The sequence below is a fragment of the Hippopotamus amphibius genome, chromosome 4 (genome assembly GCF_030028045.1).
Source record: "Hippopotamus amphibius kiboko isolate mHipAmp2 chromosome 4, mHipAmp2.hap2, whole genome shotgun sequence".
Lineage (NCBI taxonomy): Eukaryota > Metazoa > Chordata > Mammalia > Artiodactyla > Hippopotamidae > Hippopotamus > Hippopotamus amphibius.
The window spans coordinates 120,067,184-120,081,023 of NC_080189.1; the positions used below are offsets into that span (position 1 = coordinate 120,067,184).

Consider the following 13,840-nt stretch of genomic DNA (forward strand, 5'->3'; position numbering starts at 1 on the left):
AACTCAAAACCTTTTGCACATCAAAGGAAACCATCAACAAAACAAAAAGACAACCCACACAATGGCAGAAAATATTTGCACGAGGCAACCGACAAGGGATTAGTCTCCAAAATTTACAAACAGCTTATGCGGCTTAGTATCATAAAAACAAACAACCCCAATCAAAAAAATGGGTGTTGCTTGCTTCAGCAGCACATATACTAAAATTGGAATGATACAGAGAAGATTAGCATGGCCCCTGTGCAAGGATGACATGCAAATTCGTGAAGCATTCCATATTTTTAAAAAAAGAAAAAAATGGGCAGAAAACCTAAATAGACATTTCTCCAAAGAAGACATACAGATGGTCAACAGGCACATGAAAAGATACTTAATATCGCTAATTACTGGAGAAATACAATTCAAAACTATAATGAGATATCACCTCACACGAGTAAAAACGGCCATCATTAAAAAGTCTACAGGACATCCCTGGTGGCACAGTGGTTAAGAATCCGCCTGCCAATGCAGGGGACATGGGTTCGAGCCCTGGGCCGGGAAGATCCCACATGCCGTGGAGCAACTAAGCCCATCTACCACAACTAATAAGCCTGTGCCCTAGAGCCTGTGAGCCACAACTACTGCAACCACGTGTCACAACTACTGAATCCCATGCACTGCAACAAAAGAAGCCACTGCACTGAGAAGCCCTCACACCGCAACAAAGAGTAGCCGCTGCTCGCCACAAGTAGAGAAAGCATATAGCAACTAAGACCCAAAGCAACCAATAAAATAAATTTAAAAAAATAAAATAAAAAGTCTACAGATAATAAATGCTGGCAAGAGGGTGGACCAAAAGGAACCCCACCTCCTACATTGTTGGTGGGAATGTAAATTGGTACAGCCACTATGAATAACAGTATAGAGGTTCCTCAGAAAACTAAAAATAGAGTTACCATGTGATCTGGCAATCCCACTCCTGGGCATATATACCGAGAAAACTCTAATTCAAAAAGATACATGGGGACTTCCCTGGAGGTCCAGTGGTTAAGAACCTGTGCTTCCATTGCAGAGGGCACAGGTCTGATCCCTGGTCAGGGAACTAATAAGATCACACACAACACGCGGTGCAGCCAAAAAAAAAAAAAAAGAGAGAGAGAGAGAAGGAAATATTGAATAATGTTTATTCATATTGGACAAGAAGTTAAACTGTCCTTATTTGAAGATGACATAATTGTCTATGTATAAAACACCAAAGTATCTACAGAAAAACTCCTAGAATGAAAAAGTACATTGAGCAAGGTTGCAAGATGTAAGATCAACATGTGAAAATCAATCATATTTCTAAATACTAATAACAAGCAGGTAGAAACTGAAGTTAAAAATATAATGCCATTAAAAATCATTCCAAAAATCATGAAATATTAATGTATAAACCTAAAGAACCATATATAGAACCTATACGATAAAATTTACAGAATGCTAAAGAAAGAAATCAAACAGGACAAAGAAATCAATCAAATACATGGAGAAACATACTGTGTTCATGGTTTGAAGACCCAACACAGCTGTTTTATTTCATGAAGCCAAACTCAATCCCTAACAAAACTAACTAAAAAATAGAAGAATAACACCCAATGAGTACAGTGTATTAAAGTACAGCTGACTATTAAGAAATTTGTAAAAATAATCTGTCTCATCAATAGACTGAAAGAGAACACGTAATCACCTTAATAGTTAGGTCATTTCAATATATACAACTAAGACATTTGTTAAAACTCAGTAACCTCTTCAATGTTGGGGTTTTTTTAATTTAGCAAACCAAAAATAGAATAATATTTTCTTAACATAATAAAGAATATACATTGCAAAGCAACAGCCAACCACAAGCTTAAATATTAAACAAGATGCATTAGCATCAAAAGTAGGCTCGGGGCTTCCTAGGTGGCACAGTGGTTGAGAATCCGCCTGCCAATGCAGGGGACATGGGTTTGATCCCTGCTCCAGGAAGATCCCACATGCCTCAGAGCAACTAAGCCTATGAGCCACAACTACTGAACCCATGTGCTGCAACTAGTGAAGCCCACGTGCCTAGAGCCTGTGCTCCACAGCAAGAGAAGCCACGGCAATGAGGAGTCCACGCACCACAACAAAGAGTAGCCCCCACTCATCGCAACTAAAAAAGAAAGCCCATGCACAGCAAAAAAGACCCAACACAGCCAATAAAATAAATAAATAAATAAATAAATAAAAGTAGGCTCAAGATATAGATATGCCTTAATTAAACTTTAAGATAAGCGTTGGCAGAGGATAGAAAAATTAGTACACTACTTTCAGGTTTCCTAAGAGGATCATTTTCATGGATGGGGAATTCATTCTGAGAATATATACAGCCTCTGAAAGACAATCTTAGCCCTTTTCAGTATTAATGTCTCTACGTTAGCATTACATTATACTTACAGAGAAGGTTAATCCTTCCTGTTCAGGCTTCACAACTGGTTTTTCTCCATTTTGAATTCTAAATCCATAGGTTTCTTCCAAAGTAGAAACAACCTATGAGAAAATCAAAGGAAATTATGTACTTAGTGTAAAAATATGTTAAATGTAAAAATATATTTAATCAACCATGTCAGAACCATTTTAGCAGTAAGACTTATTTCTACCAGTGCCATAAACTTAAATTTTCCATCTTAGGCCCCACCTCATATCATCCTGAAGAAGCAGTATTAGCAATAGGCCTTGATTACTCCCTAACAATGAAGAAAGGCCCTATGACTCTTCCATTTCTGTGCTGAAGGGAGTCTATGAACAGCTGAATCACTGACTCTACTTACCAGCAAAGTATTCCCCAAAATCTAACTGACTTGGCTTTCTTCTTTGAAGAAAGCTGGGGAAAATAGAGAGATGGAGACCAGAAAGCAATACATTTTTAAAGGAAATTCTCTGAGCTAACCCCTTCAACTTTAAACAAATCTGTATTTTGGAAGTTTGATGAACTATATTTTTTGTATACTTGTGCTATTCCTATTGTTCTCACTTGGTATGTACAACTCAATTCTGGATTACTGTGCAAAAAAGAAACTCAGAGAAAAGGAAGATTTTTCTTCCCCAACACTAAGAGCTAGAGTTTCTAAAGTGCAGAGAAGAGTTAACAGAGCAGGCATGAGACTCAGAAAAGCCTATCCTTAGAAAGATGTGCTTGTGTCTCAGAACCTGGTTTTCAGGAGTGTTCCCACTATTTACTGACTGATGACAGTGGCTCGCTGTCCCTAAACTAATCGTACAAACTTCATGATTTAAGCTGAACATCTGCTTTCCTTCAGGGAGTCTGGAATTTTGGTGTATGCTAGGCAGAGTACCTAGGTGACCAACCTCCAATAAAACCCTGGGCATTGGGTCTCTAATGATCTTCTCTGGTAGACAATTCACATGTACTGCCACAATTTGCTGTTGGAGAAATTAAGCATGTCTTGTGTGACTCCAAAGGGAAAGAAATCTTAGAAGCTTGGACCTTGCCTCCTTCAGACTTCACCCCGTGTGCCTTTTCCTTTTGCTGATTTTGCTTTTAATCCTTTCACTATGATATATCTTAGCCATCGATATGACTATATGCTGTGTCCACTGAGTCCTCCTAGGAAATCACTAAACCTGAGGATGGTCATGGGGACCCCCAACACAAGCACAAACAAGTATCTTACCATCTGCAGATGTTTGCTAATTCTCCTGATCAGTTCATCTTCTGCTATTAACTCCTTTGTCTTACTTGATGGAATGGGCAAAGCATACCTTACGACGGATTCTCCTGTTGGTGGAGATCTTAAGACCACTGGTTCAAATTTATCACGTACTAATTTTGCACTATGTTTTTTCTTTGGTTTAGGTGACAATGGTGGATTGAATACTCCTTTTTTATATGTTAATTCTGGAACATTTGCCAATTTACTACTAGAGGCCAACAGATGCTTTACTGGCTTCATTTTGTTATTTACTTAGCTTCTGAATTATAGATGAGAAAATTCTATTCCTCCCTGTGAATAAAACATTAAAATTTCAGATTAAAAATGATGGCAGATTAAAAAGAATGAAATAATGCCATTTGCAGCAACCTGGATGGACCTGGAGATTATCACACTAAGTGAAGTAAGTCAGACAGAGGAAGACAAACATCATATGACATTGCTTATATGCGGAATCCATTATATAAAAAAAAAGATACAAATGAACTTATTTATTACAAGGCAGAAACAGACTCATAGACTTAGAAAACAAGCTTATGGTTACCAAAGGGAAAAGGTGGGGGGGGGGGGGGAAGATAAATTGAGAGCTTAGGATTGCCATATACACACTACTCTATTTAAAACAGATATCCAGGGACTTCTCTGGTGGTCCAGTGGGTAAGACTCTGCACTCCCAATGCAGAGGGCCTGGGTTTGATCCCTGGGCTGGGAAATAGATCCCACATGCATGCCACAACTAAGAAGCCTGCATGCCACAACGAAGAGCCTGTGTGCCGCAATGAAGACCCAATGCAGCCAAAATAAATAAATAAATAAAATAGATAACCAACAAGGACCTACTGTATAACACAGGGAACTCTTAATATTCTGTAATAACCTAAATGGGAAAAGAATTTGAAAAACAATAGATATATGTATACGTATAACTGAATCACTTTGGTGTACACATGAAACACAACACTGTAAATCAACTATCCCTCAATATAAAATAAAAAATTTTTAAAAGAAAAAAAATGATACCAGGACTAGCAATTGCCATGAAGATAGTGAATCCCAAAACCAACTCTGGAGAAATTACAAAATGGAGAGGGAAGCATTCTTAACAACGGAGAGAAAAAACAACAACAAACGAACAAAACACTGTGAGAAACGCCTAGAGGTGTGATTTTATGTGTGGGCATTTAGGATAGGAGCTGAAAGGAGGGAAGAAGACAGTGGCAGCAGTGAAAGAACATATTTAGGAAACTTTAAAATTTTCTTTTTACTTTTCCCCCTATTCTTGAGCTAATTCATGCCCTTTATATATACCATTATTTCCATAGAAAGTAATAGCCTATTACTTGCTGATCCCAAGGTATCAGCAGAGTAATATTGGGGAAGCACCAAAGTCATACTGGAATAAGGAAGTATGGACTGGGTAGGCCTTAAGCTTTCATTCTCCTATTCCTCTCTTTCCAAAGCTGATTAAGACTCAGGACAACGCCTCCTCCCATGTAAGTTGTCTGAAAGCCTGGCAAAATTAAGATTGAATAGCATTGGTTCTCTGCTGTCTGAAGTGCTCCACACCTACATTAGTCCCATTGTTGTGGATTTAAATGTGTCCCCCAAAAAGACATGTTCAAGTCCTAAGCCGTGGTACCTGGGAATACGACCGTATTTGAAAACACAGTCTTTGCGGATATGATCAAGTTAAAATGAGGTCATATTAGAACAGAGTGGGCCTTAAATCCAATGACTAGTGTCATTATAAGAAAGCCTTGTTAAAAAAAAAAAAAGAAAGCCATGTGATGACACTTGCACACAGACATACAGGGAAGGCCATGAAATGACAAGGACAGAAACTGGAGGGCTGCAGCGGCAGCAAGGAATGTTAAGGATTGCCAGCATCCACCAGAAGCTGAGAAGAAGCAAAGGAAGATTCTTCCCTAGAACCTTTAGGGGAAGCACAGCCCTGCCAACACCTTGATTTCAGACTCCTAGACTTCAGAATTGTGAGAGAATAAATTTCTCTCACGAAAAATTGTTTTAAGCCATCCTGTTTGTGGCACTTTGTTACAGCACCCCTAGGAAACTAATTCACTGATGGAAATGATTCAACAGAAAGCAAAAACTATGACTGGGAGAGAGGGACCTGCTGTAATGATATCCTTGAGTAAATAAGAAGAAATGGATTTTAACACACAAATGGGCGAATGCACTTTAGACAGTAACAGGGAAGCTTTATCTAAGGTAGCAGACAGGAAGGCAGAGATGTGGGCTGCTTCAAGAAACCAACAGAAAAGGATGGGGCACTCACCAGGTGCTACAAAACGACCTAATAAATGGACCCAAGAAATTTACAGAAATTAAAAAAAAAAATTACATGCAGTGAATATTTATAAGAAAATATTTAAAGGATTTTACACATTTGCCCCATTAAACCTCCTAACAATGCCAGGAGGTGGATCCTGCAACACCATAAAATTACCCAAGTTCATCAGTCACTTTCCACCACGAAGAGAAACATTTTCAAGAATTAGCTTGATATCCATGTCAAGCCCTTTAATAACACATTATACAAAACTTGGGTGGGGGGGTTGACTATCCTTAAATTCTCCATCCAGACAACAGAAACACAGCCGCACGCATAGGGGAAATTACTAGAAAAGCAAGGGTACTTCTGTCAGAGGATCTAGCGAAAACGCTCACAGCTGACGAGGTAAGCGCCACACCACTCGGTATACCTGCTGAGGCTGCTGGCAGTCAGGCTACTGGGTGGTTTAGCCCTGGCAAGGCAGGCTTTAAGGTGAAAACATTGGAAATTCTGGAAGCCTGCAAACGCCGCAGACTCCAGCCCTGCTGTTTCAGAAACGGACATTTGGGCTGCAAGGACACGCCGGGGTCTTTAGCGTCCCCGGGCGGCAGCAACCAGGATTCCAGCCGCCGGTAAGCCGTTGACGCTACGTCACGACACCGACGTCCTACGTCAGACGCCGCGGGCGCGAGCCGCCCATCACCTGCGGGAAAGCGAGGGGGCGGGAAAGCGAGGGGGCGGGGGCGGGGGCGGGGGCTAGGGCTTACGGTGACTACAAGGTCCCCCGAGAGCCGGCGCATTCCCACGCACTTTCTCACTCCTATGTGATTCCGGCCAGACGCTTCACTTGCGGGGATGCTTACAGGCTTTTGGCCTGGAGAAATAAAACACCATCCTGTTCGGTGCTTTGAGAGCTTGGAATTCACAGGCGAAACCTGAGCCACAGGCCCTCCTCTGCCACCGTCTAAAGCTTTCACTGCGAGGAGGCGTTGTGGAGTCAGTTGCTGAGACTTTTTTTTTTAGGGCTACTAAATATTTTGTTGTTTTTGAAATATAGTTGATTTTGAGCGTCCCAGGTGTTGCAGTGGTTAAGAATTCACCTGCCAAAACAGGGGACACAGCTTGGATCCCTGCTCCAGGAAGATCCCACATGCCTCAGAGCAACTAAGCCCCGGGCACCACAGCTACTGAGCCTGTGCTCTAGAGCCCCTGAGCCACAACTACGGAGCCCATGTGCCACAACTACTGAAGCCGGCACGCCTAGAGCCTGTGCTCTGCAACAAGAGAAGCCACCGCAGTGAGAAGCATACTCTCCGCAACTAGAAAAAGCCCGCACAGCAATGAAGACCCAAGGCAGTAAGCAAGTAAGTAAATAAATAAATAAAATTAACTTAAAAAAAAAATATTGTTGATTTACAATGTGTTATTCTTCAAGGTACAGTATGAAGATTTCTGCTTCCAGCCAAAATAGTGTAACAGGGACTGCGTTTATCCTCCTAGCTGACCAACTAAAAATCAGACAAAATATAAGAAACAGTGAATTTCAGGACATTGGCTATCAGGCAATTAGTTGCAGTGATCCCTGGGCAACAGGAAATAAACAAGGTGAGCCCTATGATCTCCTAAGCTTACTTCCTGAAGAGAGGAGTTTCCAAATCATAATGCAAATGGGGGCGGGGGGGAACCCCGGGGAGATCCCATAAGTCTCCCTGAGTTGAGGATAAGATGTCCGGGAAGGCCAAGGAAGTTGGAGTTCAGAGGAGGGAATACTAAAGAAGAGACTGAAGAACAGAAAGAGACTGCTCCTTAAATCCTCAGATGGACCCCTTCAAGGCCACAGCTGATTAATGTCACTGTATGCATGTATGGGTGCATGCATGTATGGGTACATACATGCGTGGCTAGGGAAAAAGCCACCTAAAAGCATCGAAGGGAACAATACTCACAGCTCATAAAGAGCTGGGAATATTTTATATTTCCACCAGCTAGAGTGAAAAGCTTTATAATTTATGGGTACTTATTAAGTACTCACAACGATTTTGCCGCAGGAGGTGGTCAAAACTAGTCTTGCACTAAACACTTCTATGGACCTGACAAATGAATCTTCAAAGTAACACCTGAAAGAATCAAACATTTCTAATAACTTGACTGAGACCCAGAGCAGAGCACAAGAATATTTATAGGCATATCAAAACATCTGGCACCCAAGGTAAAAAATCACACTGTCAAGTATTGAATCAAAAGTTGCAGGGGAACTCCGTGGCAGTCCAGTGGTTAGGACACCGCATTTCCACAGCAGGGGGCACAGGTTCCATCCCTGGTCAAGGAATTAAGATCCCACAGCCAAAAAAAAAAAAAAGTTGCAAAGCATGCAAAGAAAGAGGAAAGCACAATATATCAACATAATGGGATAAAAATCAATCAGTCAAAATGACCCCAGACATGACAGATGATAGCATTGGTAGACAAGAACAATAAAAGTTATTACAACTGTATTCCATATATTCAAGAATCTAGAGGAAAGACTGAACATGTTAAGTGGGGACATAGAAGATATGAGAGCACTCAAATCAACTTTCCAGAAATGAAGATTACAATGTCCAAGAAGAAAAAAAAAAATGCACTGTCTGAGAGAAACAGTAAGTTAGCAATTACAGAAGAAAAGATTCATGAACCTGATGTCATAGCAAGAGAAACTATCCAGAAAGAAAGATACGGAAAAGATTCTGTGGAGGAAAAAAAAATTCAGTGATTTTTCTGTGAGCCATAGAACAACTTCAAATGACATAATACACATGTATGTGGGTTCCTAAATAATTTTCTAAGTATGATGAAACGTATAATTCCACAGATCCAAGAAGCTCAATGAACACCAAGCATGGGAAACATGAAGGAAACAAGACACATCATAATCAAATTGCTTAAAAGCAGTGAAAAAAAAGAAAATCTTTAAATAAACCAGAAGGAAAAAAGGCACATTCCAAAGATAAAGTAACAAAGATAAAGATGACAACAGATTTTTTTTGTCCAAAACAGTGCAAGACAACATTATGCTAAGTGAGATAAGTCAGATAGAGAAACACAAGTATTATATGGTATCACCTACATATAGAATCTAAAAAAGTCAAATTTGTTTAAAAAAAAAACAAAACAGTAAAATGGTGGTTATCAGGGATGGGAGAATAGACTGATATTGTTTTAAGGGTACAAACTTGCAATGAGTAGTAAATAGTATCAATAGAGATCTAATGCACAGTATAATGAATATAAACAATATTGTATTATAATGATGTAACATTACAGAGGTGCTAAATATTGTCACAGTGGCAATTTATTACAATATATAAATGTATCAAAAGTTTTTTTATTTATTTACTTTTTTGGCCACGCCTCACGTTTTGGGGATCTCAGTTCCCCAACCAAGGATTGAACCCTGGCCTGGGCAGTAAGAGCACGGAGTCCTAACCACTGGACTACCAGGGAATTCCCTCAAAAATTTTAAAACACAATACTGGAGACAATGGAGCAACATAATTAAAGTACTGAAAGAAAGGAAAAAAAAGTACTGAAAGAAGAGAAATGGTTAATCTAGAATTATTTAGCCAGAATAATTATCTTTCAAAAAACAAGGTGACCAGGATATGTGTATAAAAACAGATGATTGAACCTGGTGTACCCCCCCCCCAAAAAAAATAAATAAATAAATAAATAAATTTAAAAAAAAAACAAGGTGAAATAGAGAATTTGTCAGACACACAAAAGCTGAAAGAACTAATCAACAGCATACCTCCACTGAATAAATATTGAAGGAAGTCTTTCAACCAGGAGAATGATACCAGTTGCAAATCTAGATCTGTCAAAGAATTGAGCAGCACTAAAAATAGAAACTATGTGAGTATACATAAAGATATTTTTCTTATTTAAATCCCCAAAGATAATTGTTTAAAGAAAAATTAGTAACAATGTGATGGAGAATTTAGGACATAGATAAAAGTAAGATGTATAACAATAATAGCACAAAAGCAAATTGGGAGAAATGGAAATATAACATTGTAAATTTATTCTATATGTGAACTAGTTGATAGTCTGTGATGTAGGCTGGATAATGGCCCCCAAAGATAGAAGGTCTTAAACTCTAGACCTTTATGGCAAAGGCTCAGCAGATGGGATTAAGTTAAGGATTTTGATATGAGGAGATTATCTGGGATACTCTGGGTGTCACAGTGTCCTTATAAGAAAGAGGCAGAGGGGAACTTCCCTGGGGGTCCAGTGGTTAAGACTCCATGCTTCCACTGCAGGGGCACAAGTTCAATCCCTGTTCGGGAAACTAAGATCCTGCATGGCACACAGCACCCCCCCAACCCCCCTCCCCCAAAAAGAGAGAGAGAGGCAGAGGGATTTGACAGAGAAAAAGAGAGTTCAGTGTTACTAGGGAGGCAAAGATTAGAGTGATGTGGTCATAAGTCAAGAAATGTCAGCAGCCACCAGGAACTGGAAGATGAAAGAAGCAAATTCCCTTCTAGAGTGTCTGGAAAGAGTGTAATCCTGCCAACACTTTGACTTTAGCCGAGTGAAATATTTCAGATTTCATGAGAGAATATGTTTATTGTTTTAAACCACCAAGTAATAATTTGTAACAGAAGTCATAGGAAACTAACACATGTAGTAAGTTAAAGATGTATACTCTAAAACCTAATATGAACCATAAAATAACACAAAAAAAGTTGTAGCCAGTGACTCAAAAATAAAAAGGAGGTAATTCCCTGGTGGCACTGTGGTTGAGAACCCGCCTGCCAATGCAGGGGACATGGGTTTGATCCCTGCTCCAGGAAGATCCCACATGCCATGGAGCAACTAAGCCCATGTGCCACAACTACTGAGCTTTCGCTCTAGAGCCCATGAGCCACAGCTATGGAGCCCATGTGCCACAACTACTGAAGTCCATGTGCATAGAGCCCATGTTCCACAACAAGAGAAGCCACTGCAATGAGAAGCCCACACACCACAACCAAGAGTAGCCCCCATTCACTGGAGCTAGAGAAAGTTTGTGTGCAACAAAGACCCAATGCAGCCAATAAATAAATAAATAAATAAATAAATAAATAAATAAATGTATTAAAAAATAAATAAAATAAATAAAATAAAAAGCAGCTAAAATGGAATTTCAAAGATACCCATGAGAGGTGAAGTTGGGGCCATTTGCTATTTCCAATATGGAGAAGTAAGATTAAGAGAACAGCAATAAAACTGCAATCATAGCTGTCTAGGAGACAGCAACCCAGGAGTCAGTTAAATTCAAGGAACTTGCAATAGTTTGGGAGAGCTGCACTAAGGCATTTTCCTTTGTGAGGAAGAGTCCTAGAGTTGTTCTAAAAGACAAAAGATTAATGTCCCTTCATTTCCCTGTAGTTCCTAGTGTTTAAGGTGCTTATGTTTTTTTCTTTCCTTTCATTGCCACAAAATTAATGTGTCCCATTCCAGGAACTATAACTGTTGATATTTCTTTCCAACAATCCTTTATTTTCACCCAGATTTTCATCTGGAAGAATCAGTCAGGAGCAAGAGGGACAACAGCATTTTTAAGAAACTTATCAAGACCCATCATGTTCCCGTCTTTCAACCCGTGGGGGCCAATATAGGGAAGAATAGAGATGCAGTGCAGGGCAGTAAGTGCCCAAATGCTATACAGTGCTTCATCAGATTTCCCATGGGATTTTCTCTATCTCAGGAACTTTCACTAAGAGGGCCAGAGTGCCTTTATGGCCAAAACCCACTTCAAAAAAAACGACTTTTAACTATCATCTTTGAAAGGATCTAAGATAGGCTTGATAGAATTCAGGAGAAGTTAAGCTGTAAAAGGGCCAAGCTACTCCCATCCCTCCTTAACAAATATTATGTGTGCCTTCCCCTTATCTCCCAAGCTAACCAGCCAAAATTCTATAGATTTGCAAGATTTCTGCCCATGGCAGACATAAATTTCCCTCTTTTTGCACTTGGCGTAGGTGAGTGTCTCTGTAACTGTTGTCTGAAAAAGGATGAGAACTTTCCTCTAACCCAGGATGGATCTTAGCACTGGTTTCTATGTTAGGATGGGTGTGAGGCTGACCATCAGAGCGACCCTCTAGCCCTCACCCCAAGCAGATATAACTATCAAGCCACCGTTCAGGCAGCTACCTGTGAACCTGCTTCCCAGTACTCAAGCTGCAGCCATCTCCCTAATTCCTCCTCAGTGACAGAGAAGAGAGCGGAGGATTATTTATTGCTGGAATGAATAATATGGCTGTTATTAAATCCAAGGACTTCCCTCAAATCATGCTAAGTGGACTAAATGGGCTGTGGAGAGGCTCTTGTATTTCCTGTTCCAGGAAGCCATGTCATGTCAGTATTCCTTCTTTGTCACTGAAACTGTCAAGAACTGTGAAGAACTATTTGTTAGAAAACAAGTCGGCCTACCACAGTATCATAGACACTGGCAGAAGATATGAGACTCCTAGGCCAGAGACGAAGGACAGTTTATTAATCATAGCAATAGCAGCAGCCACAGTAACAACATGTATGCTGGTTCATGAAGCCCTGACTCCTACAGAGCAAAGCAACAGTGGCCAGCTGATGCCTGTACACTCAGTGAGTTGGGTTCCTTAAAAGGAACCCTGTTTAGGAAACCCCAAGCTTTTTTTTTTCCACCCCTCTGGCAACTCACCTCCCTGAAACTCAAGGAGGGCCATAGTTAGGGCTGCTTTTGGCCCTAGTCTCACACCTTCCCAAGGGCCATGGGGTAGAATGACTAAACCCACTCAGCTCGTGGCCCCACCCATGAGCTTTCCTCCACCCTATTCCTAATCTTTTCTAAAAAAACGCTTCTAACAAACCTTCCCATTCTCTTTCCAGTGGGAGACATTGTTTTTATTATCATAATCAGCCAATAAATCTGTCTTCTGCCCCAGAGAGAGATGGTAAATTTCTCAAAACTATTTGCTATACAAATATCCTTGAAAAGATAGTCCAGAACAAAAAGGTATCAGAAGATATGCAGTAACATGAAAGACTGATGGAGAATTCTAAAGTCACAGTGAACATTATTTTAAAGATTTAGATGAGTTTTGTTTTTTTAAAGTTTCATCCCTAGTTGGCGGAATATGCTATCCCTGGACTCTTGGTTCAAGCTACGCATGCAGTGTATCTTAGTTAACTGAGTAATAAATTGAATTCAATTCCAGCTGTAGCCAGTTCTTCCAAGTTATATATAAAGTTAATTGCAATACTTCCTTCTAAGTAACTAAAAACTACTAAACAGAGTTAAAAAAATTTTTTTAATTCCCTGTTTGACTTTTTTTCTTTGAAAGTAGGACTAGAAATGTTCCTTTAAGCCTCTATTTACACAAACACAAAATCACTGAATATAAATTTATATATATATTACATATATATAATTGGCCCATAAATATAATGGGCCAATTCATGGTCATGAAAGTTAAACTAATTTTCATAGGCTTAGCACGTACCTTTTCCTCTATGTGGGAGGTTAAAACTTGCCTTTAATATCAGAATGTTGAAGCACACTATCTTACATATGTCTTAAAGGGTCTTTGAACCATAACATTGGGAGGACATTTTAAGTCATACGCTTTTACTTGTACAAGTAACGAAACAGTTTGGCGTGTTAAAAGGCCACGCTGCCAGGGTTAAAACCTACCACCTGACTTAAGTTCATAGTGTTTTCAATTAATGTCTCTCCTTCAACTGGTTTCAGGGGAATTTGTTACGTTCATCCCAGTCTGTGAAGCTTTTAAATTTATTAGAACCTAACCACGCAAAAGAAAATGGAAATGAA

At 39.7% G+C, this 13,840-nt stretch overlaps 2 protein-coding genes and 1 non-coding gene across 3 annotated transcripts in view; 2 read left to right on the forward strand and 1 right to left on the reverse strand.

Moving 5' to 3' along the window:
* CCDC7 (coiled-coil domain containing 7) overlaps positions 1-4,141 on the reverse strand; it is a 239,592-nt gene extending 235,451 nt beyond the window's left edge. The window contains exons 1-2 of the mRNA XM_057731790.1: positions 3,678-4,141; positions 2,440-2,532 (exon numbers count right to left, since the gene is read on the reverse strand). Of these exons, the coding sequence (XP_057587773.1) occupies positions 2,440-2,532; positions 3,678-3,956 (372 nt within the window). The 5' untranslated portion in view covers positions 3,957-4,141. The remainder of the gene's footprint in view (positions 1-2,439; positions 2,533-3,677) is intronic.
* Positions 181-283, forward strand: LOC130852910 (U6 spliceosomal RNA). The gene has a single exon (XR_009053610.1). It is a non-coding gene; the product is annotated as a U6 spliceosomal RNA (small nuclear RNA).
* A 3,109-nt stretch (positions 4,142-7,250) lies between the features above and the next one.
* ARL5B (ADP ribosylation factor like GTPase 5B) overlaps positions 7,251-13,840 on the forward strand; it is a 33,623-nt gene continuing 27,033 nt past the window's right edge. The window contains exon 1 of the mRNA XM_057731792.1: positions 7,251-7,373. The gene's annotated coding sequence lies outside the window, so the exon portion shown is untranslated. The remainder of the gene's footprint in view (positions 7,374-13,840) is intronic.